This window comes from Sparus aurata, chromosome 21 (genome assembly GCF_900880675.1).
Source record: "Sparus aurata chromosome 21, fSpaAur1.1, whole genome shotgun sequence".
Taxonomy (NCBI): Eukaryota; Metazoa; Chordata; class Actinopteri; order Spariformes; family Sparidae; genus Sparus; species Sparus aurata.
The window spans coordinates 8,797,952-8,823,061 of record NC_044207.1 but is presented as its reverse complement, the minus strand read 5'-3'; the positions used below and the strand labels follow the sequence as shown (position 1 = coordinate 8,823,061).

Here is a 25,110-nt window from a genome sequence, read left to right as displayed (position 1 = left end):
ACGAGATTTTACGCTCTGTCAGCACGTCTGCCTGTCGGTGCTGGGTGATTTATCTTTTCCATATGAGCCTCTCCACATATCTGTGTTTGTATATGTGCGTGTGCGTGCGCGCGCGTGTGCACCTTTAACGGGACATTAAGTAATATATTGCCGCTGTCAAATGGAAACTGAGTGTCTCCCGGAAAGTCAGAATAGCTGTCAGATTGTCAGGAAAAGCAGTCATATCTTCAGTGTGATGACAGTGCAGTCTGACATTGTCCAATAGGGATTCAAAGCCCGGGAGGTCTCCGATGAACTCGATCTGACAATTAGAGGGGAAATATTTCAATTACTCAAAGTGATGCCATGGGTTTTCATTTCACACAGAAACAACGTGATGACTTTATTACTTTTGATAATGACCGAGGAACACTGACAGGTTTATTTCACAACCTACTGCAGCCCACGTCTGTTTTTCATGCATTAAAGGTCATATTGATAGCATTTTTATGTTGACAAATCATCCTTTTTAAAATAATGCATCTACAGAATTGCTGACAGCTGCAGATTTACAGCATCTCGTTTTCTTTTTCCCTTTTATTTGGATAATCATTTTTGAAGATTTGTATCAGTAGAGATGAAGAGTTAAAGATCAGCAGTATCACGCTGACGGTACCACGTGGCATTCGTCAGCGATCGACAGTCTTGGCAGTTGCCAGCTTGTGAAAAAAAGAAACGTAAAAAAGAACATGAATTCTGTGTTATTTGCGCGTCATACTGCGCTGCCCTAACGTTAGCCAGCAAGCAGTAGCACGGAAGGATTAACTAGCACGAGTTAGCTAGAGTTTGCAACATTAGCTATGTAGCGTTAGGAATGTTCTCGCCTGCTAGCCAGTGTTAGCAACGTTAGCTTGTGCAACAAACTGGCAGTGGCGTTTTGGCGTGACTGCGGTGGTAAGGGGAGATGGAATGTCACACCTCTAAATACATATGTAAAAATGCAGTCCTATTGTTACAATGAGGTAAACTGTGACTAAAGTAGTTTCTAATAGAAGTGGGCGCTGCTTACTTCTTCTACTGTCTACTTTGTAAAAGGTAACTAGTAGGATAGAAGGTTACTACGAATAGATTCACTGATGGCTACTGAATTATTTATTATTTCGGAGGCCAACACAATATTGATATTTGAGAGTTAAAACTGTGAAAGTGATACACTGGCTGGCATTCTTCACTTTAATATATGTATAAACAAAACATAAATCAGTGTTTTGGTCGGGTTCTCTGAAATTAGTTTTTTCTTTAAGAATAATTTTGTCAGAGTTTTGTGTTGAGCAAGACATTTTACAGTTGAATAATAAACCAGTGGTCTCCGCTGGATAAATTATCAGTCGGATTACCCCAAACATGCCTGTACCTCATCAGGCAGACCCTCCCAACGGTTCATTTCCCCCGTTCCCCTCTCACACAGAGCTGCAGAGCATCTGGACCGGCCTCGATTAAAATAGCATTTTATTGGAAAGACGTAAGCCCGTGACCTTTTATTAATCACTTACTAACATGTGTAAGTGTGGTCTTTATAGAGTCTTTAATAAAGGGTCATGACTTTCTCAGTTCATAATGAGCAATCACATCTACAGTTATAAATGTTAATAAGGCATTAATAAAAGGTCACGGTGTCTATCAAGATCCTCAATCCACCACTTCGTAGGGTATCTAATTAAAGTCAACTGGGTGGCTGTTTTACTACTGAGAAACAGTTAATTCAGCATTACAATAATCTATCAGGTCGACAATGTAAAACGTGTGAACAAATGAACAGTACATTAAACTCCTGTTGAGTCACTGAGCTAGGTTGAGAAGCAAAGCTGTAAAGGTCCCATATTATGCTCATTTTCTTGTCTACTAGAAAATGTTTAAACACTATTTTTCTCACACCGTCCATCGCTGCAGCTTCTCTATTCACCTTCTGTCTAATCATTCTGTTTTTGTCCGTGTCACTTTAAGGTCCGATCCCAATAAAGCCCAGTGTGCTCTGATTGGTCAGCTCTCACAGGCCTCTGCAGGCGACGCCACGTTGTTTCGGCATCAGCTCTGCTGCTGTTTTTTGCAACCATGGGCGTGACTAAGGGCGGGGACTGTATCGTTGTGACATCACAACTCTACAGAAATCCCAACAACTTGTTTAAGGGCAAAGTTTCTAAATATGGGCTTGCACATTTCACACTTAGACTTCCTTTAATCAAGCTCGAATAACTGCCTGGCGATGTACGCCTCCGGACACCAGTCAAGTTGCTGTTCCAGAACATTTTTTGCGGAACATTATGATGTCATAGTGAAGTTGACCTTTGACCTTCAAGGTAAAACATACCATCAGTTTAACATTAAGTCCTATTAGACATTTGTGTGAAATGTAATTTTAATACAAATTGTTGAGTAAGGGCCAAAAATTGAATCATTTCAACCTTGAGTACAAGTGGACATTTGTGCCAAATATGAAGGAAATCCTAAGAGGTGCTCCTGAGATACAAGGCTTTGTCGCGGTGGCATGAAAGACTCACTTTCTTCAGTATGGGAACTTTGACGAATGATATTTTAACCAATAATAGTGGCACTGACGACCTATTATAAAGTATCCTGATGGTACTTACAAATGCTTGGTGAAAAGATAATGTATCAGGGCACAAAAGGAGTTGTGATAAAACTCTGGTACCTTTTACAGATGCTCTGTAGTTAAAGATGTGTACAGAGCTGGATGAGCTCCCATTGTACTCAGAGCTGAACTGAGCAGAGCACAGGCCAGAAAGTGCATTTAGGGAAGCAGAAGGTTCAGTGCATCGTAATCATTGAGTCATAAATATTGATCAAAAAGCCCTTTTAGCTCCACACAGATTTATTATGGTCATTTGGTGGCATTCCGCCACAGTAAAAACCTTATTTTCCTCTGCTTTAAATGCATCATTGCCACCCTAATGTCGCTGTTGGTGTGTGTGTTCTCCAGGTATCCTGCGCACGGCTGTGCCCGACATGGACAGGGAGACCCAGGACCAGTACCTGGTGCTGCTTCAGGCCAAGGACATGGGAGGTCACTTGGGAGGATTATCCGGGACCACCACCGTCACCGTCAGGCTCACTGACGTCAACGACAATCCTCCACGCTTCACTCAGAGTGAGTTACTCAGCCGCTCACGCAGCCGCCCACAGGGAACAACGTCTTCCAGGAATAGACGGTCAGCAACATAATAGAAAAAAAATGATCGGTTGTTGGAGAAGCTGCACACATACAGTATGTTGTGATAATGCCTTCCCCAGAGCAATGTCCCTCAACTGATTCCCTGAAAACAATTTAGGCGCCGAGAATCACCCCTCATCTGAATTCCTGGCAAATTCTAATCCATACATTGATATCCGAATCTAGAAAATTCCCATGCTGTGCAGTTATTGAACCTTTTGCCCCCCCCCCACACCCAACCACCCAGACACACACCCATCATGTTTACTTCATTCCAGCTTATTTAACCCAGCGCGGAGATGACGGAGGCTTTTACCTCGTTAGGAGGACGCCGCATCGAGTGAGCTGTCAGTCACTGCGCCGTAACAGAAATCACTGTGAATTACAAAGTTGCGTTCGGATGAACTTTCAAGTGCTCATTATATGGAAAGTGCTCAGAGAAAACAAACATTAGGCTGCATAACGGCATAAACACAGTGTTTGTTGTGCACCGGGAGGCAGAAGAGTTCCCGGACCTCTGTGACCTGCAGGTCCTGTCAGGATTTTCACAGCAGCAGTCAGGCAGAGGAGACTGCTGCAGGGCTGCAAAGTGCCTCATCAAACATTCAGCCGTGGATTTCTCTCCCCTCCGCCGTGATAGATCAGCTGCTCTCTCCAACTCCAGCCACACTCTCAGATTATAGGAAATAACGCGACTGCGCTTCTATTTATGCCAACCTAATTGGCTTTTTAAATAAGTCTTTGATAACCTTTAACTCAATTTCACTGTTTGGGATCATGAAGTCATTCCAGATGGAGAATGAATGCATTGTGTGGAGCTGTGTGACTTATACTGTTGATACATTTGATTAAATTAGGCCCTACTCATGTGTCCTAATGTAAACAGAATTGGAACCAAATGAGTCATTTGCATAATGGCTGCAAAGCAGATTTTGTAATCAAGTGGGATTATTAGACATTATTTCCTAGCCGGACATGATACTGTAAATCATTCTGTAGTTTTCCAGAGGCAGGCTGATGGGCTGGCTGCAGAAGCCTCCCTGCAGATCCGCTCCGGCTTCTCTGTGTTTGTTCGCCTCTGTTGTTGGACGGGTGTGTCTCAGAGGCCGATATTAATCAACTCCGCTTTCGTTATACCTCCAAAATTGGTAGGTGTGTCTTTTATCACCTTCAGAAGGACAGGACTGTTAGTTCTCCTGTGGATGAATATAGGCACCCTGATGGCCGCTTTTCTTGTTATCCTATACTTAATGTCATCCTTCTCATCCAAGCCAGCGCCGTCTCAGAGATAATTGCCGACCTTACTCCGATTAAAGTGACGCGTGTCGAAACTGATTTAATATATATGTGGCTTTTGTGAAATACAAGAGTTTTAGAGGAAGATAATTCACATTGGCATCAAAGGATTGCTACGATTAAAATGACAAGAAATACACGACGTCTTTCAGGGAAACGTAATGATTGTTGTAAGGGCTGAACAGTTTGAGCAACAATCTGATTGCATTTTAAAAAGTGTTATTTTCCGTAATTAAACTCAGAGCTTGTAGTTATGCTCTAGATAGTCTCAAAGAAGATACGTTTGTATTGAATTTAATCACAAATTAATTTTGTTCCACATGAACTGCATCAGATAAGATTATGCAGCTGCTTTTTTGCTCAAACCAGCCAGTCAGAAAAAGCAAATTCTTAGTAGATTTGGTTAGAAATTGAGCACTTCAGCCCACATTTTAGTGGTACGCTTAAAATAGTTGATAATCAGGCTCCGACTGGCCATCGGGAGCTCTGGCGAGCAGATTGTGTCAGTCAGTGTCAGGCCAGTGTTAAAAATGCTAAGTGAAATGTGTGAACGAAGGAGAAAGTCTCTGAGAGCTGGAGACCGTCAGCCCCCCCTGTCTGCTTTTAACCTGACGGCTGGATTTGTGCCTGTCATCACACGCAATTAGATTCAGGCACACACACATCCGCACAACGTGGAGCAGGAGTGGCTGCAGGGTGGGAAAGAAATGGACAGAGCAGGAGGGAGAGAATGAGAGAAAGAGAAAAGGTAAAACTGAGAGGCAGGACCGCTCAGGAGCAAAGTGCTGCTAACTGCTCTGAGATCGCAGATATGTTGAGCAGAGGACATGGTTGGTGTTTAAAATAGAAAAAACTAACGTGCACAATTAAACACCTTTCCGGGAGTTGATTCTGTGTTATAAAAAACGGTGCCATTTGATGTAGGAAAGCACAAAATGCACTGGCCTAGAAATAATTTGGATGATAAAGACCTGAATACTGTTTTCTGTCAAGCACACGTGTATCTCTATTTGGAGCTCTGAAGAAAACCACAGCTGCAGAATAATCACCCCAAAGTGCACAAAAATGCTTTCAAATGGAGACGCTTGGCTGTTTTTAACTCTTTGGGCGTTTTTGTTTTGGGTTTTTTTTTAACTAAAAGTAAAAGATATGTAACTGGCAGAAAGACTTAACATAAAACATAGTTATTAATTATTGTTACTAATGGGTCATGCCATGCCAGAATTCAGAACTTTTCCCAGTTTGTGTCATTAACCCTTCTTCGAAAAAACTCATGTTAAAACTTCTATTGAATCCTATAGCCTGATGATACTTGGCAACATGTGTTTATATAAAAAGCTTTTTTGCAGAGTGTTTCCAGGAATCAAATTAAAAACAATTGATTATTTTATACCCGAAAGAAAAATCTCTCACTTTCAAAACAAATTAGATTTCCCCTAGTTTTAACTTCCAAACAACCAAACAACCATTCTGTGTAGTTCCAATATAGTGCAATATAAGTATGTATGAAAAGTGAAATCACTATTCATTTTATCATTAGGTGGTTTGATATGAAAACCACTGCAAGTTTTTGTTATCGGTACAGCACACTATTTAGTTATGGAATATAACTAACTAAACTAAGTCTGATAAATCTGTGACATCTGACCGATGACCCCAAATAACACTGTTGCCAGCTCTGCACCAGCTCTTTAAACCAACCGTGACATCAGCTTCACGGATGCTTCACACCTCCCGGAGGTCCAGGCTCGGGCCTTTGAAGATGCTCTGCATAAAATGATAAGGATGGTATGATTTGCTTTAAAGCTTAACATGAGTTTCACACAACTCTGTCCGCCAGCTGTCTGTAACATCACTTTGTTAAACCCGTGCAAATGCCGCGCTAGCTGCTAGCTACATGTCCGCAACTGACATGTAGTAATCGTCTCGATCGGGGATATTAAAGTATGCCTCAACTTGGCACAATTTATAACGCGCCGAATAAGCTATTATGAAGTTTATGTTTGCATGGATGGATCATAGACTATTAATACTGGCTTTCTTTGATACTGAAGAACTGGAACATTTTAAAACATGATCACTGATGAGGCGAATTTTGTGGCTTCAAGGAGCATTTTTTTGTATTTTTTTCAACTGCTTCTAAGCAGATTTGGGGACGTCTCTCTGTGGTGGTCAGCACAGATAGAAAATGATTTCCTCAGAAAATATAATCGACAGGGAATCTTAAAGAATGTGTTTTAACTATGTGTTCAGATTTTCCTGCGTTATGACTCAAAGAAGGAAATGTTGGCATTGGAGCACTAAGCGTTTTGAAGTACGTTAATATCCCCCATGAGCTCAGTGTCACAGTTGCTGCCGCTGCTCCAGCTGCTGGCTGTGATAATGAGCAGTCAGATCAGCTGCCAAACAACAATAGCTAACTTCCAGTTGATTTAAAAACACCAGCGCGCACCTGTCCCTCTCACCTCACGCCGTATGTTTACCTCACGTTTCTCCCTCTGTGCCTCCCCCTGCAGCTCTCCCCCTGGGGAGATGCCCCTCACAGTCGGAAAATCTCTGACCTCGATTATGTTTTTCTGCGGCAGGATGATCGGCTCTGTTGGTGGTTTTGAACAACAAAACGAGTCGGCCCTCTGTCCATTTCTGCAAACACCAGATGAGACAGAACCAGTTTTAGAAACCAGTGGTTCAAACACAAACAAACATATTTTCCATCGAACTGTATGAACCAGACAAGCAAGAGTTTCTTTTCAACTCAGAATTTAAAGGTGACATATTGTTCCTGAATACCCAGTCTGACTGGTCAGCTCACACACACCCTGCACGGGTCCTGCTAAAAACAGGGTAGCTGTGCTAAATCAATTCTTACTTGCCAAACTAGCTGCTAGGCATAAATTATGCAAAAGTGTGACATGGTGATGTAGGGTGATGTCAACAAGTCACGCAATTAAAGCAGAGGCTACTGACGAGGCGTTTCAGGAGCAGTGTTTTCTGTGGGAAAGAGCAGCTCCTGTTGGTGCAGACTTTTACTTTTAACTTTCAGGATATCTTACATGCACAAGGACATATATGTTACGCTTAAGGAAATCAAAAAAAAAAAATGAGACAGCATAATAGGTCTTTAATGTCAGCTAGTAAATTTGTCAGCAACAGTTCAAATCAACCATAGGGGACTAAGACTTTCACATCCTACAGCTTTATAAAACACTGTTGATTATGAGCGGTAGGTTTTTGTTAAAATCTTGCCATTTGAAAACTCCTTAAATAAAAGATCTCTTTAAAACTGTGACTAGTTCGCACCCAACTACAGTGTGGAATGAGTCCGTTCAAATCTATGTAACATTTGTATTAAAGAAAAATGATAAAATAAAACATGTGACAGGTGCAGATAAACGTGGCATAGCAGAGTGCAGGTGGATGAGAGAACAGAGCTCGTAGGAGCTGGACGGGCCTGCCACGAAGGTTTCTAGTCCAACAGACCAGTGGCTTTAAAGCCAGAATTGAACTAATGATGTCCTGGGGTGGGAGTTTTGTTGGTTGAGTTGAACCCCCATCAAAGCTGGTGATTTGGAGCGGGTTGCGCTGAGGACTGGAGGGGCTTCTTGGAGGAGAAAAAAAAAAACTGGGCTCATTCTGATCTGTCTGGGTGATGAGAAGCCTGGTTGGTGCCAAACGGCTGCTGTGTTAAAACTCACAGTCGACCAAACCTCCTGGCTGTTGGCTCCACTGGTCCTGCTGCCGCCGACCACGTATGTGCTTTATTGAAGTCGGGAGTTTCTCTGTGTGTGTTTTTTGTCCGTGTGTATCTTCTGCTTGCCTCCTTTTTGCCCGTGTGTTCCCACGCGCACACGAACACCATCAAAGCCTGCCGCCTGCTGCTCTACTCAATTACACACCCAAGCTTTTAAAAAGACACCCTCAAATCCGCCTCCCAAGGTCAACACTGCTTTTGCCTTGTGGCATTTACCAGAGGGAGAGGATTACAAGGGAGCGTACCGACCAGGTATCAGCTGTACATTATAGCCTTAACAAAAAGAAAAAGCCGGTCCTGCTTCGTGGCCTTGCGTTTTTCACAGCGGCCTAAAACTTCTCCCCGTCCGAAAAAACACGATTCCAGGAACTAAGTGGGTTTGTTGTGTGTGTGGTTTTGAACGCTGTCATGGGATTTCTGATGCCCGGAGGAGGCAGTATAGCGGAGGGGGAAAGTAGGCTACCGTGCAGATTGTAGTTGTTTTTTGGTTAAGTGTAACTGGGAAACGTGGGATATTTTCAGACGCCTTCGCTGGCAAACACAGCGCTCTCACCACACTTTCCTTTGGGTCTCATTATCAAATGGCATACGCCGTGCTCCAAATGTATTTGGACAGCGACTCGTTTTCTGATGTTTTAGCTCAGCGTTCCTCGGTGCGAGAAAAGCTTTAATTTTGTTTTTCACCCGCATCAAATGATTTCTTTCAAGGTAGCGCCGCTTTTCGAGTGTTTTTTGGAGTGACAAACATTTACACACGTAAAGTAATCATTTTTAGTGTCTTCCCGGGAACCATTAAAAGATTATCTGAAGCCTTTATCCCAGATATATTATTGGACTCGCAGGAGTAGATCTCTCTCGGCGGGGCCTGTTTTTCACAGGAACATGTCAGATCGCGAACATTTCTCTGTCCCGCAGCCTCCCCACGACTGGTAGTTAACAAGGCAGACAGATGTAAAAATTGTGCTAAAGGGGAGTTTCTATTACCGTCTCATTCCACATCAACCCCTTGCCTGATTAAGCTTTTAATTATGGCAGCGCAATGTGGAATACATGGCTGGCTAATTGTCTGAGAGTAAACAAGTGGGCTGGATATCACATCACATCTCGAGCTATCAGCTTCCTGTTTCAGAGCTCCAGGATAGGTGTAGTAGATGACTCTCCACTCCCCCGGTAATCCATAGGGAAATTAAAGATGGTGGCACTTCCACAACATCATATGGCTTTGCAGTAGGGGTACAGTGGCATTGTTGTGCTGATGGGAAATTGTATACCCTTGTTTCCATGTAGTCATTTATTCAGACATGTTTTTCCATGTTTACTGTGGCTGAATAATTTATGGCTGTGTGTGCTCCACAGCTGAATTCTCTCCGGGATAAATTGCAACAGAGGCTGGAGCGTCGGCTGCAAGTGTACCTAAAAATAAGATGACCACTTAATTCAATACAAAGAACAACTTTTAAAAAAAAAAAAAAAAATTCTATTCACTCCGGAAAGTAGGTTATTCAAGAGGATAACATACTGTGTGTGTTCGGGATGGATGATAATGACAAAACAGACTGAATTTTCCATTTTAGCACAGATTTTACTTTCCATTTAATGTGATGTCAACAAAAGCAACAAACATGGCACCATCATTATTTTCCCCAACCTTTTACAGTACCGGAATTAAATAGAAATATTGCCTTGTAGTTGCAGAAATTTCTACGCCGACACCCGAGGAACTGAAGACTGCTCCGACTAAAAAGAAACAAAGGTGCAAAAACACATCTCATAAACATGAAAATAAAGGTGACCCAGTTCTTCCTGTTGCATGAGAAGACTCCCAGTATATCAGGAAACAATGAGCCATATCATAAACGCAAGCACTAACGTTCATCTTATTATTATTCCTCCAGTTTAGGATCATTTAAATAACCTAGGTAAGAGCATGAACACACATAACATGCGTATTCCAAAAGAAAAACATCAGTTACAACATTATACGTTCATATGTTCCAAATGACCAAATACTTGAATGCGAATGTTCCAATTACTTATACACTGAATAGCAGCATGGTTTGATGGTTTGTAGCTAACTCAAGATTTGTAATTTGGGGAACATGTCCAAAGGTAAGATCTTAACCATAGACTTCATAATAAATAGTGGACACAGCTTCTGGCACTAAAAAGTAAAGCCACTGTGTAAAAGCCTGAAAATGCATTCTTTCTAACAACCAGAAGGGGGCGACTCCACCGGTTTCAATAAGACGGCTGGTGATTTGTAACTTATGAGAAATTGACCTTAATTCAAGATACCGCAGTGCTGGTGTAGTTCCTAAAACAGTGTAATCAATGATATTAGGGCCGTCATTAAAACTGACCCATCACATGGTTCTGATGTCATAGCTCATTGCTCCTTGAACACCATAATCATTGGTGCTCTGAGACCATCATTTTCAACCCGCCTTTTTAGGTTTGGGTTCAAATGCATTCTCTAAAACGTGTTTCAAGATCAGAGCAGCCCACCAAGCAGTAATACTGTGACATCACCCACAGTATTATTATGCAGTCTGCGATCTCAAGGTCCACTTACTAGCTTCCCCAGTGACCTTCATATTCCAGTTGGTACGAAACTTAGCACTGAAGTTCAGTTTGAGCAGCTGAAGCATTGTTGATGAGCTCGCAACAGACACATGTCCATGGCAACAGAACAAACGTCATCACTTCACCATGTCACACGTTTGAAAGCATTTTATTTTTCAATGGCAAGGCCAAGAATGAAGATTAAAGCATCAGAATTGTAGAGTAACAGCTACCTCTTCACCGGCCCTTTGAATCTCATCACATCCTCCAACGGAAGATACAGAGCGTCCTTGAAGCCCGTTGAATGTTTGCTCCTGAGGTACATTCAGCGAAGTCCTTGTGTTGTTAACGAACCAGAAATACTTTTCACACAGCTGCAGGTTATTCCTATTCTAACCAGTCAGTAGATCAAACAATGCGGTGGTGTGAGATTCAACAAAAACTTCTGTTGAACCACCTGCTGTATTCGTGCCACATAACAATTTCATTTTTTTTTTTTTTTTTTGCACAAGTCTTAACTAATGAATTGATAAACACCTTAAAAAGTGATTCAAAGAGCACACTTCCTCGTGACCCGATCTTGGTTTTAACCTTGATCGTCTTGAATTAAAAAACTTTCCGGGGATGATTCACGGCCACGTTCCTCTCCCCCTGGCAGATCAGAAAGTGAAATGTCACTCTCCCTATGCTTCTTCTCGGTGAAATGTCAACATTTGATGTGTGATCCGGCCCGATCCCTGAGATCCGCACACCAACTGTACCGCCCTTATGGAGCTCAGATGAATCTCGGTTGTCGAAGGGCAACGCATTAATTTGTTGCCTTGTGACACTCGGCGTGGCACTTTGTTATAGTTTAACTACACACACGGGAGCATCCCGAGACTCGTAACTTGTTCCCCCGCCAAGAGATGTTCGGTTCCTCTGCTCTGCCTGCCGGAGCTGTTTGAACAGCTACAACTCTACTTGGTGACAAGTCCGCAGACGGAGACGCAGGTGCCTGCTCCCATTTTTATGTGGTTTCCAAACAACCTTGGCTTGCCAACGGTGCCACATAAAAACGTTGAGGGAGCCATCACTCTCCAGCAGTTTGATGGATGGAAAGATTGATGGGCTGACAGTTGACTACATAGGTAGTGCCGATAAGATCAGTGTCATTTTATTCACCAGGGAGATGAAACAGAGAGACGGGGGGGAGAGATAGAGGGAGTAGCTCTGAGAGGGCCTCATCATAAATATTACTAATTCATTTCCCTCGAGAGCGAGGCTGTAACAGAGAGAGTGTGAATGGGAGGAGATGGAAAAAGAGAGAAAGAGGAGGTGTTCTGCGGGTGAGTCTTCCATCTTCCTGCGCGTGTCTTTTTTTGTGCCGGAGTGTTTTTTTTATTATTTTTTTTAATCCCTGAAAGAGAACAAGAGAAAGATGGAGTCGCTAAGAAAGGTGTGATAAAGTTGCCAAAAGAGTGAGACAATGGAAGCAGCCGAAAGAGGGAGTGGGTGAGAAGAGGCTCGGAGAACACGGAGGCAACCACAGAGAGACGGAGGAGACAAACGCACAAGAAAGGGAGCGGGGGAGTGAATGAAGACGGAGGAAGTCAGGAGGGATAATCAGGGTATTATGTCCTTAAGTGAGAATGAGATGCAAGAAAGAAGGCGAAGAGGAGTGCAGACAACAAAGAGGAGTGAGTGGGCGAGCTGAAAGAGTACTCACAGATTGACACGATGACTTAACCTCGTGTGTTTTCCTTATCTTCCTGCGAGCTCCTTCTGCATCCGTTTGAATCTGCCGTTGTGTTCTTTTTTCCTCTGATACACACACGCGGCGCAATCGGGTCACGCACACACATTTGTGCACACTTGCATGAGCAGTCAGAGGTGAGGAGACGGAAAGGTGACAGACTCTGTCATCTCCTGTCAGGCCCAGAGACACACATGCTTTCTCCCTCTGACGCACACACACACGCACACATTCCCGACTCCCACTCACTCAGTGTGCGCTCTTCACACACCCGGTACCCTCGTGTCCCTTATCGCACTCTCTCCCATCTGTTCCTATTCCAACACCCTCGGCGCACATTCATTTTTAGTCAGCGTGGCAGACAGTGTCTGTGCTGAGAAATCCCACTTGTCGAATCGTCCACTTTCACATTTTCACCATGAAACGCGGGCGCCATTGTTGATGAACGCGTGTGTCCAGTGGCGTTCCCGGGTTTTGAAAGTTGGCCATCGAGTTGCTTCGAGTGCTGCCCCCTGAAATATTAATGCTGAGTTATACAATATTAATGCATAAAATAATGTTAATAGAACACGAGGAGAGTACTGTACTAGTGTGTTTTCCCAGTTTTCTTCATAGAGCGATGGCAGACTTAGAAAACACAGAAAATATCTAAGTGGACTAAAACTGCTTATATAGGCCAGGCAGCCACCAGCGCCGCCTACATCGTATTCTGTTATATCCCATTTAACACTCGCATCACATTCAATAAAATCTAATGCATATCGAAAATAGCTTGTGTCCTCTTCAATAGGGCATCGATAATGAATTTAGTTAAATGGCATGACTAATGTGCGCTGGGCGACTAGTAATGGGCTCATCAGAGTTGAGGGACGCCCGTGTTGGCCAATGCGGTCCAACGCGGCTGCCCACGTCCTGTCGTCCCTGTCCAATGATCGCCACCCACGCGCTGACGTCTCCCATTGTTTGGATTGGCACGATAAAGACGCGGAGCCGCCACTCTTTAGAATGCATGAAAGCGAGTCCTGGGGGCAAGTTCACCAAAGCGTGAAGGAGGGAGGAGGGAGACGACAGGATGGAGGGATAGAGACGGGGGGGGGGGGGGGGGGGGTGGGGTAAAAGCTAATGGCTTTATGGCGACAGTGATAATCAGGCTGGCTGAAAATCACTTCATCTCACGCGGAGCTGAAGGGATGCTGGGAAATGGATGGGAGCGGGTCCGCAGTGTTCAGGGGCTCTGACGCAGACGGATGTGTCTGCTGCAGTTTATGTATGCAGGCGTGCGCCTGTACTGAACATGAAAGGGACGGGTTTAGCGCTAGGTACGACTGCATGTGTTTTATTATTGACAACCGCGGCTCGTTCTGTTGGTTTAATGAAGACGTCCTTGGAGAGTTCACGTGCACACGGTCTCACATACAGTGCGCATGCATAAAATCTGTGTATGCAGCCAGCTCAGGGGTGGGAGATAGCGCTGAGGCATGAAAAGCCTTCCCTGAAATGGCTCCCTCATATCACACCGCACAATTAGGCCTGCCACTGCAGTGGCTTTGCCCTGGAGTCAATGGTGGCACAGTATAGAGCTCTGCTTGGACAGATTCCTCCAGGCTTTTATCCTGCGTGGGTATGAATGCTGCTGCAGCCCACTAACTGTCTTGATTTGGTGCGTGCGTGTGTGTGTGTGTAGCGGGTGCACGAGTGTTAGCGATGTAGCCGGGTCACTCAGCCAAGTGGGTAGTGGATCTTTGTTCTCTCCCCTCGCTCGCCCTCTCTTGTTCCCCTGCACGTATACATGCACAAACAAATGAGGCTTTACGCTGACATTAGAGCCACATCAAATTGGCGACTCCTGTGAGGAATCCGCAGGCAGAGCTTCCCTCTGATGAGCTTTTCTTTCCACGATCCCGTGCAGCCAAAAGAGCCTGTGAGGAGCGATTCATCGCGCCGTAATCGCCCTATACAACACAAGGTTTCTAATAGACCTACACGCTGGCAATCCAGCCTCACGGAAGCCCGGGAGGGTCTTAAATTCCCCACACTCAGACAATTTCCGCCCTCACAACTTTCCCTGCCATCGCAGAGGAAAAAAACAGGGAAATTTAAAACTTCATTAAACTCAGCCAAACAGGGCCATTTGTGTTCCTGTTTCTTTGTCTCTTCCCGGTGTGTAAGCTCGGGCTTCTGTGGAAATTAGATGAATCCATCACCCCTTCTCAGGCGACGCCCGGGTCCTCTGCTCATAGAGAGCGCACAGGAAAGTCACGGAGAGGCAAAGGCACTGTCTTTGCAATTCTTTATTTATTTTCCGCGTTACTTTTTCATCTGACCTGGCAGTGTGCCCCCTCACGCAGAATAATAGGAGCTAAAGCCATTCTCTTTTTGCCGAGCCATCAGTGAGCCATGGCGAGCCAGAGAAGAGGAAGCGATTTCCATGTTAATGGGAACCTTTCCGCCAGCGTCTGATCCTCTCCCTCCCTTCCATCACTCCATCCTCGCCTCCCGCCTGCTCCGCGCACGCCTACCTTTACCTGCTGTCGTCCCCGCGCGCTCCACCCCTCCGCTGTTGTATTGCAGCGTTACCTTTCACCCCTCAGCCTCTGTTTACTCCTCCGTTCTTCCTCTCCCCCCCCTCGTGCTCTCTTTCTCTCTGTCTAGCTTGATGAATGGAGTCGCTGGACTGTGAGCGGCACATCCTCGCCGGGGTGTGGCGGGCCGTCGCTGGCTGTCTCACATCACTGTGTGTTTGGGTGGTTTTTTTTTGGTTTTTTTTCTCGCCCCCTCTCAGCTCGCGTTGGTATGCGCGAGTGCAAATCCCGTTTCAAACTCGAGCCCATCAAAATGGATAAAAAGAGAGTTGGACAGAGAAGAACACTCTGCGAAAGTCTCTTAGAGTCCCTTATCCCCTGCCACTGAGGAGCTACACTGATGTCCACTTGGCTGAACATGTACAATCCCTACCTCACCCTGTGAGGATCGCTGAGCAGCCAACTGAGCGCACTCTCTGAGGTCTTTGCCATCGCCTCCTGCCCTCGCCACACTCCTGACCCTGTTCCCCCCCCCCCCCCCCCCGGCTCTACAGAGCACAGCTGGAAGTGGGCCAGGACGTCATCATCTCAGAGATATGCTTAGCAGCTTCATCCACTATACGCTCTCTGTCAGGAAAACGGCAGTGGGTAAACTGCTCTGCCACAGGGGTGCAAAATGGATCGCCTCAACCGCACACTCTCATCCCTTATACATAAAGGCTGCTGATGCCAAACCGACCACTGCTCCCAGAGTTTATGGCATTCTTATAAATGATAGATACACCTCAACATATTGGGTAAACAGATGATGAGTTTGCGAGGCGAGCAGGTAGAAGGTAAACTTCAGGGGGGGGTTTTCAGAGAGACAGACGTGATGCCGAGATGGACTCTGCGGGACCTTGTAGGAATCTGTGGCTTCCAGCTGTTTTAAAGAATAAAGCAGGAGCGGCTCGTTGTGCGATGCAAACAAACGCAACTTTCGTGTTCGTGAGGGAAAGCTGCAAGGAGAAGGGGAAGGGCGAAAAACAAGGCCACGAGTCTGGAGGAAGACGGAAAGGCCTGTCCTGAACGTAACCCTCGCCCAGCCGCTCAGAGGAGTAAACAAACTGTTATCACAGCTCTGAACTCCTCATTGTTTTTCACAGGCTTCAAGAGGCAGAGGCAGCATCCACGCGTCCACATTCTGGCTTCAAACGTGAATGTCTGCCACATTTCCTCCAAGTAGTGTTTTTCTCTCCGCGAGCGTTGTCGAAGCCGTGCACCTGCAGTGTCATTGTTTTTTCCAGGACTGTGCGAAGGCTCCCGCGTGGTTCGCCGCGTTGTAACTGCTGCACTTGCAATTATGGGTTCAATTCTCACCAGGCTCATTCGGCTACAGTGCCTGAATGCAGAGCGCGCTACTTTGCATATAACGCGCTAAACGGCGGAGGGGCAAACACGGGGGGGGGGGGTGCTGGCTGTATTTCCAGAAGTAATCTGTTACACATTAATCGCTCATAAATATATTTCTTTGCAATAATGCAAATTGTGTATTTATTCAGATCGCAATCTGTGCATTTACATTCATGGTGTCCTCGGCGCCTGACACCACTTTCAGCTGTTTTTTTTTAAAGATGATTATTGCAATAAAACAGCAGTTTGACTTTACTCTCATGGGTAGTGCAGCAACCATTTATCTGCTACGTCTATTTAAGTTATCTGAGGATCTGTCACTGTTACTACTCTGTAATGCAGAGACTATTTTATGAAGATCAGATTAAAGTAGTCTCAATCAAGCTTCTTCAATCGTAAATCTTGGTCTCTGTACTTCACAGATGCTCTTCTCTTCTCTTCTCCTCTTTTCTCTCATATTAATCAAGTGTCTCAAAATGAAAAAAAAAAAAAATATATATATATATATATATATATATATATATATATATATATATATATATATATCTTGACCAGCCAAAACTTCTCAGAGTGATGCAATTTCAGTCCTGCTCCTCAGCGTAGGAGTGAAAGCGTTTCATCAACTTGCCCGATTCTGAATACGACTTCGCTGTCAGACGATTTTAAGCAGAGATCCATAAGTGTCCTAATCTGTTAGGAGCTGCCGGGGAGATGGCCTTTTGGCATTAGACATCAGGCACACTCAGTAAGAGGAGGTTGCTGCAAATATCAATACACTTTTTGACTGATCTTGACTGTTCTTAACGCTGAGGGAGGCGCGCGCTCTCTCTGCCAAACCCCGGCACCTCGCGGCCTCGCCGAGCCGGGAAAACTGTACGGTTTCGTCTCAACCCGGCAATTTCCGCAGGAGCTAATGTCATGTCACTCAGATATCGCGCAGATTTATTCATTCCCCCCACAAACTCAGTGTGAAGTTCTGACAAACAACCTGCGTTACATTTGATAGATGCATTCATGCTGCCACGGTATATTTTTTCGACACCGTGTGGCATCGCAGAAATAAATATTATGCGGGACCACCTGTAAGGGCACAGAACAGATGGTGTAGTGTAGCAGTGTAATTGCTGAGTAATGCAGCACAATATAGGCGCGCTGTGGCTCTAATGTAGGCGTCGTAAAACAATGAAGACACGGCTAAGTGAAAGTACAATTTTAAATTGCTTATGCATTTATTGTTTAAGCCGGTGGCCTGCGAGCGTTTACTTACAGCAGAAAGTAGCTTGCTGGCAAATGTCACTGTGATATACAAGCTATTTGTTAATCCTTGTTCTGTGTGGAGTTTGCATGTTCCCCTGGTGTCACACAACACATGCAGGTTATCTAAAAAGTGACTCTGTACTGCCTTGTGAGTGTGAGTGGTCCTCTGTCTGAGGCAGAGTCCGCACGTGCGTGGATGAAAGAAATGTTAGAATAACAAAAACGGTCCGTGCACAGACGAGCATTTCGGCACAGCTTCGGAAATAATCTCCGTCCACACTGACGAACCTGATAATGAATAGCGCGCGGCCGTTGACGTACGCTGAGATAAACAGGAAGCGGATTGTGTGCTGTGTGGGCGGTCACTTAGTTACAGAAGGTGCGAAGAATCGGGCAGGCAAATGAGGCTGCTCCTCTCAGAATCCTCCAGGATGGTGCAGCCAGTTTTTTTTGTGTCTCTCTTTCCCGTCACTGTATTATCAGTGTGCGTTTGTGTCCTTCTAAATCCTCAACTCAAACACTCCTACTTCACGTTTGCCAGTGGCATTACACATACGCTGGTCAGGCCCCATTAGGAGACGAACGTGTGCTTCTGCGTCAGTATTTCCAAATATCTCTTTATCTGCCTGTCCAGAAGTAATCAAAAATTAAAGGTGCAGTATGTAAGAATTTGAGTCTTAAAAAAATCAAAGGTTAACTAACATTGATAACAGAATGTGAGGAAACAAGATCTTTGAGGTTACCTTTTAAGAATTATGTGTATTTTGTTGCCGAGTTGTGCATGCTAACCAGCTGGCACCTGGCTGCACAGCTAACTGAGCTAACCACTGCTGCTGGTGTTATGCCGCCCCCTATTTGTTGGAGTATGAATTCTAGAGGTGGACGATTCTGACATATTGCACCTTTAAAGAGAGAGTGTCTGAATATTTTCACCCTGGAGGGAGGTTTACGAAAGGTCGGGGTCAGTAACTTAAAAACACATTTGTGTGTATATGAAAAGCCAAGAAATACCGATGTGGACGTGTAGATTATGGCGAATGGAGCGATAGAGCTATAAATTTGATCGTTTATTACCAACAGTAGGTTTCTTGCCTGTAAGAAGAAGAATCTTTATTTGTCACATACAGTCATTCTCTGTAACATAATCAAACTTATACTTGGTATGTAACCCATCCCTGAGGGTGGCTTCCTAAGCAAGTGCTCTATACAAGGGCACTGACCGTAGACTTAATCTAATTAACCTAATACACATGTTTTTGATGTATGTTAGGGCAACTGGAGCACCCGCAGGAAACCCAGCAACCGCAGGGAGAACATGCAAAGTCCACACACACAAAGGGCTGCTCAGAAAGCCTTTGTACACACCAAGCCCCCGCATGAATATTTCAGCGTAGGTTGAGTTTTTCCACCATTTAATATGTCAAACTGCAGCTGTGAGGAAAATTATAACACGGCATCATCATTTCTCTGGTCTCACGCTATGTTAAGGTTTGGCAAACAAATGTGAGTACCCCCATGCAGACACAACGGAGACAGTCGGTTAGACAGACAAAGAGCGAGCTTTAATAAAGAAGCCGTAATCCAAAAAACGGAACCGGCAGACAGCAAAAAAACGAAGACGCAGGCAAGGGCACATCTGAGAACTGATGAAGAACAAGATATACCAAAAAGTAGATATATCACAGACCTAAGAAGCACAAAGAACACAGGCAGAGACACGGAAGACGCAGGACTGACGCGGAGAAACTGAAGAATTGACAAAGACGCAGAGACTTATTAACACAGGTGTGCGGCGAAAAAAGGGGCGGGAGAAAAGGACAAAGACAGGAAGTGGAAAGTCACACCATGACACACAAGGACACACACAGGAAACTACAAACAAAAAACCCAAACCATGACGCTCTACTGCAAGAACTGAGTATTCGTCTCATTTCTAGTCATTACACTTAATATGAGAAACACTGTAGATGTAGGCCACTCATTTTTAGACCAATTTTTACCACTGGCATATTATTATTTTTTTTCACTTGTGAAAAGCAAGAACACCTCGATTTCATTATTTTTGTTTGTTTTTGAAGCAGCACATAATGGTGTGTAAATAAAATCAACCCAATCCCTCGGAGTGATTCTGAGACACATTAATAAGGGCCCCGACTGCATTTCTCAAAAACACTGGCGTTACACAGTGTAATCAGTATAAATCCCATTGCACAGAAATAGTTTTTGATTCTACTCTTTCAGCTTTTCCTTTTAACAAACACAATTTTGTCACAAAATGATGCCTTTTGCTTCAAGAGGAAGCGTTTCTCACCTCAGCTTAAACCATGTCCAGTCTGCATCCTGCCTCTGGGCCGGGACGACAATTTCAACGTTTCAATTAAAGCCGACCTCCGGCTTCGCCTGCTCCGCACCGGCAAATTCTAGGTGGAGAAAATCGAGCATTTGATTCCTGAAACGGTTTGACTAATTCCGCGTGGCTCTAATGCTCGGTTGTAGTTGCAGGCACTAATAATGATTGTGCTGATAACCTAAACAATTAGGTAATAGGCAATAATTTCCGATAATTGTTATTCTCTAATTAAGTTTTTCATCTCCGGAGCCCAAATAAGAGATGGAGGAATTGAAATGAAAGGAGAAACTAATTAAAATGGAGGTGGCTAATACCAGGAACGCTTTATATCCCTTTATTTTCTCTATCCCTCAGTTGCTCCTGCTCTGTATTAATATTTCATCTAAAGTTCAGTGCTTTCTGCTTCAATAGACAGTAAAATCACTGCTGGAAACATTGCTCTCAGTCACATCTCTCTCTCTCGCTCTTTTTCTCCTTCTCACTCACACTTCTCTCCCAGCTCCCGTGTCACATTTCCCTTTTCTTTTTTCTCCCCTTCAGCTCTCCCCGCACATTTCTTTCTCCCTCACGAAGTCTCACAGGTGGCGGCGAATGTCAGCGGTGAGCCTAACTGGTCTGAGCCCCGCCGCAAACCGTTCTCTCACTTCTCTTAGTCACATCAGTCAGCCATTCAGCCAACCAAGCCCGCCACTCTGTCATTTTATCATTTTGTCGGCGCTCTCCGGAGTGAGCCAATGTAAAGCTTTTCAGACTCTCCATATCATGGGGAGGCTGGCGGAGCCGGCGCTCTCTTCATCACCCGGCTGCCGTGCGACTTGTAAGGATATTTAAATGTTGCAGAAACAACGAAGCTAATAGTGCATTTCTGCCTTGCTTTATCCGGCCCTCAAATGATTGGCGTTCGTTTAGGGGCTGAGGCTGGGTGGCGGGCTCAACGCTGTTCAGCGCTGCTTGCACTTAAGCACCTGGGTGCGCCCACGCCGGCGTCCAAGTACAGGCATTCTCACACTAATGGACTAATGGACACACACACACACTCAGGCATACCCGGCCTTTTCATCCTACTCCATATGGCATTAGAACAGAGCTCAGTAATGGCTAATGGCCTATCTCCCCGCGCAAGGCAAGTTAAACAGCAACATGCAATGTTTTATACGCCTGCCCTGGAGCCCGTAAAGGAAAAGATCTACGCTGTTTCATTATTAACCCCATTAGTATCGAGGTAGAAGGCGTCACTTCACTCGCTGCGTGCCGTCCAGTTTAACCCTGTGGTGGCTCGGGTAAGAATAAAAATTCAGCCGACGCAGCAAACGCGTCTCTGTTTTCATCTCTTCATCCCTTGTGATGATGCCTAAATCACACTCTTCCCCGCCTTGATCCTTCGCTTCCGTCTCCCTGGCCTTTTCCCTTAAGCCCTCTTGAGTATGAGTGCCTGTGTGACGGGCTCCCCCCTAAACGAATGCAGATTTTATTCAGGCTATTTTCAAAACCAGTGCTCGCGCTTTAGCCAGCTAGACATTTTTTTAATGACTCCCCTAACTCTAGGCCTTCCTCCACCACCACCACCGACCCCTCCACCACCACCACCAGCAGCAGCAGCAGCAGCAGCAGCTGCAGCAGCATCACAAGGAATGCTCTGCCTTAGATAAGATGTGATGGAGTTCACATTCTCTTATTTCTGTATACTCACTCAATACGTACTTTTCTCCTTGCCTTTCCTTGCCTTGCCTTGCCTTGCCTTGCCTTGCCATTCCTTATATTGCCTTTTTATTTCTTTATCATTCCTTTATTCTCTTTTCACTTCCTTGGTTTGCCTTTCCTTTCCTTTTCTTTCTTTTCCTTTCCTTTCCTTTCCTTTCTTTCTTTTTCCTTAGTTCCTTTCCATTCCTTTATTCTCTTTTGACTTCCTTGGTTTGTCTTTCCTTTCCTTTCCTTTCCTTTCCTTCCTCCTCTCCTCTCCTCTCCTCTCCTCTCTGTCCTTTAACAGCACAGGCCTCTATCAACACTTGTCTTCAAAAGCGTGTTCCCCACTGGGTTCTTACTGTCTGAGTCCCTTTCTTCCCCTCCTCTGTCCCTGTTGTGTTGCATCTTTCATTTCACATTTACTTGTCCTTCCCTCAGCACCCCCCCCCCCATCCTCCTCCTCCCCCTCCTCCCCCTCCATGCTGCAGTTTGTCACTTTCAGCTCTATTCCTGCACTTTTAAACCTGTATTAAAGCACATCCTCCCTAATTAACACTCACCACCTGTCATTTCACTTCATCTCCGGCTAATCCCAGCGCCCCATTCATCCGATCACCTGTAAAAAGCGGCAGTCCCTGTCCAATTGTCACATCCCTCAGTAAACTCCGGTTTGACAACAGTCATGGGGACGCAGAACAGAATGATATGGACTTCAGGTGAGAAAAGAGACGTGAAGGGACTGTCTTCTTGCCTGTGAAGAAGTGCCCAAGGAAGGCTTTCGATCGTCTCTCTGAGGCACAATTATGGCCAGCTCAGCGGGGAGCACGTATATTAGTGCGACATGAGGCACTGAACCGGCGGGCCCATGCTGTTTCCTCACAGCCTGCTCTAATGGCTTTACCTGAGCGAACAAAGGCAGAGGACAGATCCCAGCCCGTGTCTATTCTCCTCCGATGTGTGGGTTTTATCTGAGCCCCGTGCTGCTGCTGCTTCGGCTTTCTTCACGTGCGGAATGAGCTGGAGATCTCCCCCTGCCACTCAGCTTTCCACCATCTCCCCCTCTCACCTGATGGATCCCCCACTTTTTCCCTCCTCCCCCTCAGTCCATCACAGGTGGAAATGATGTATGACTTGTGTTGCCAGCGTGCTCTCCCGCGAGAGCAGAAAGCTGATAATGACTAGGTCTATCCTGCTTTGCCAGCATCACACCCCCTTTGTCAGTCTCCTCGTGGGCGCTTCCCCGCGTGTGACAAGTGTGTATGAGAGAGCTGGAGCTCCTCACTCTGCCGCCGCCAGTGCGTGCGAGAGAGAAAAGAGAGAGCCTGTGACGGGGACTATTGTGTCGGCGTAGGCGTTTGTTGCCCTGCTTCCCCATACAATAGCACAGATCAATAGAAACCGCAGTCTCTGACTTGTAAATAACTTTCCTAATTTGCTGTCTCATTAGCAACATTCCTGTTTATGTTCGAGTTGTCTTCGTCTCAGCCTTCTGGTGCCGTCTCAGTCCCAGATGGTAGGCACGGTAGTCACGCCACATAAACTGGCATTTAGTGTTGATTCACTGGCACATGCTGTCCTTTTAGTGGGCAGACCCCTGCAGGGCCACGTGGGCGTCAGCATACTCCGTCAGCAGAATGTGTTTTATTCAGGAGATCATTATGGGACACTACACGCTTTCTTATGTTGTAGCATCTAATATGAACTAGTTTCATGCGGTAACATGCTTGGGAAAAAAAAAAATAATGTCATGTTTTTAATGAGGTATTGCACCTGTATGTCTCATATTTTGAGAACCTGGCTCCTGGGATTCACCTCCTACTCAGCCACAAGAGCGAGATGGGGTCAGGCACTGATGGTTTCTGATAAGGCCTGGCTCACAGTCTAATTCATCCCAAAGGTGTTGGATGGGGATGAGGTCAGGACTTTGCGCTGGCCAGTCGTGCTCTCTCACACTTAGCCCAGGTAAGCATTTTTTTTATGGAGCTGGCTTTGTGCACGGGGCTTGTTAAAACAGGAAGATGGACAAACACCAGCTATTGCCTAAGAAGTTTGAAGCAGCATTGCAGCATTTCCTTTCTTTGAAAACAGCCAAAAGTGCGTCCTATTTTAAACCTGGAACTCATTTTTACATGTTTTTTTTTAAGTGTAAATGATTCATACTTACCAGAAGTTTCTGAATCAGTCCAGCAGATTGCCTCAGCAGGCTGCAGCGTAACGGCTGCAACGTAATCCTTTGGGGCAACTCTGACCATCAGTTACATCTGCTCAAAGTGAGATTGTCATCTAAGTGTCTGAAAACATCACGGAAAGGATTCCTACAGAATAAGAACTATTAGAAATGACAGGATCCTTTTGGTAACCAGACCCACAAGTCTCTCTCTCGGAGAGGTCTCGCTCCGAAACCTTGCGAGAGACGAGTCGATATTTATTGCCTCATCCAGATTGTCAAAATCAGTTAAAAAGTCAGCCATGACTTTGGAAATACATTTTTCCGCTGGCATTTCCTTGAGGTAAACCCCAAACAGCTCTCTCCGATTCTAAATCTTCCTGCAACGACTCAACAACAGCGGCCCCGTAGGATTACACTGCAGCATGTCGCTGCTGCAAAACTTTTGGCAGTATGAATCATTTAAACACCCAAACATGTAAACGTAGGGCGGAGGTTTAAGAGTGGTTTTTTTAAACATTTTTTTGACATGTGCACATAAAGATGAGAAGTGAAAATAGCCACTGGCGATTAAACCCCAATCGCGTGTCATTGAAAGGAGGCAGTGAAGCTGTGCAGGTGTAGGACACCCACCTGCTGATGGAGTCAAAACACATGTGAATAAGGCGATTACAAAAACATGGAAGACAAGAAGAGGTTGGGAGACGTACGAATGAATGACGACCAATGGAAAGATGTCAAATTTAAATTTTTTCGGATTTTTACCTAAGTCCCTGAATCTGTTTTGAATTAAATAAAACAGCAATGCCATTCCCTGGGTCTTTTTCTCCATACTAATTTGTTCCCTCCTTATACTAAGTGAATTTAGATTAAAAAAATAATAATAATTAAAAATGTACACAAAAAAATACATTAGAAATAACTCCTTATTTGTTTCCCCAACTGTGTTTCTTGGGGAAACCTAATTGCTGCATGGATTACGCTCTGCAGCGACATATTGTGTAATTGTAGGAAGGTGCTACATTCATTAACTACTAGTCACAGTAGCAGTGCAGGACTGTGACAGCGGAGAGCAGGCTTTGTATCCTGAGTGGTGCGTGCTGTGAGTCTTTGGCAAATAAAGCCCTTAATGGTTAATCTCATTGCATATTGATCATGTGATAATACTGCTCCTACTACTATACTTT

At 44.9% G+C, this 25,110-nt stretch overlaps 1 protein-coding gene across 4 annotated transcripts in view; it reads left to right on the top strand.

Moving 5' to 3' along the window:
- Nucleotides 1–25,110, top strand: part of cdh24b (cadherin 24, type 2b) — a 173,717-nt gene that overhangs the window by 91,992 nt on the left and 56,615 nt on the right. For all 4 annotated transcript variants that reach the window (XM_030402440.1, XM_030402442.1, XM_030402441.1 and 1 more), the window contains exon 5: nucleotides 2,978–3,145. In XM_030402440.1, coding sequence (XP_030258300.1) covers nucleotides 2,978–3,145 — 168 coding nt within the window. The remainder of the gene's footprint in view (nucleotides 1–2,977; nucleotides 3,146–25,110) is intronic.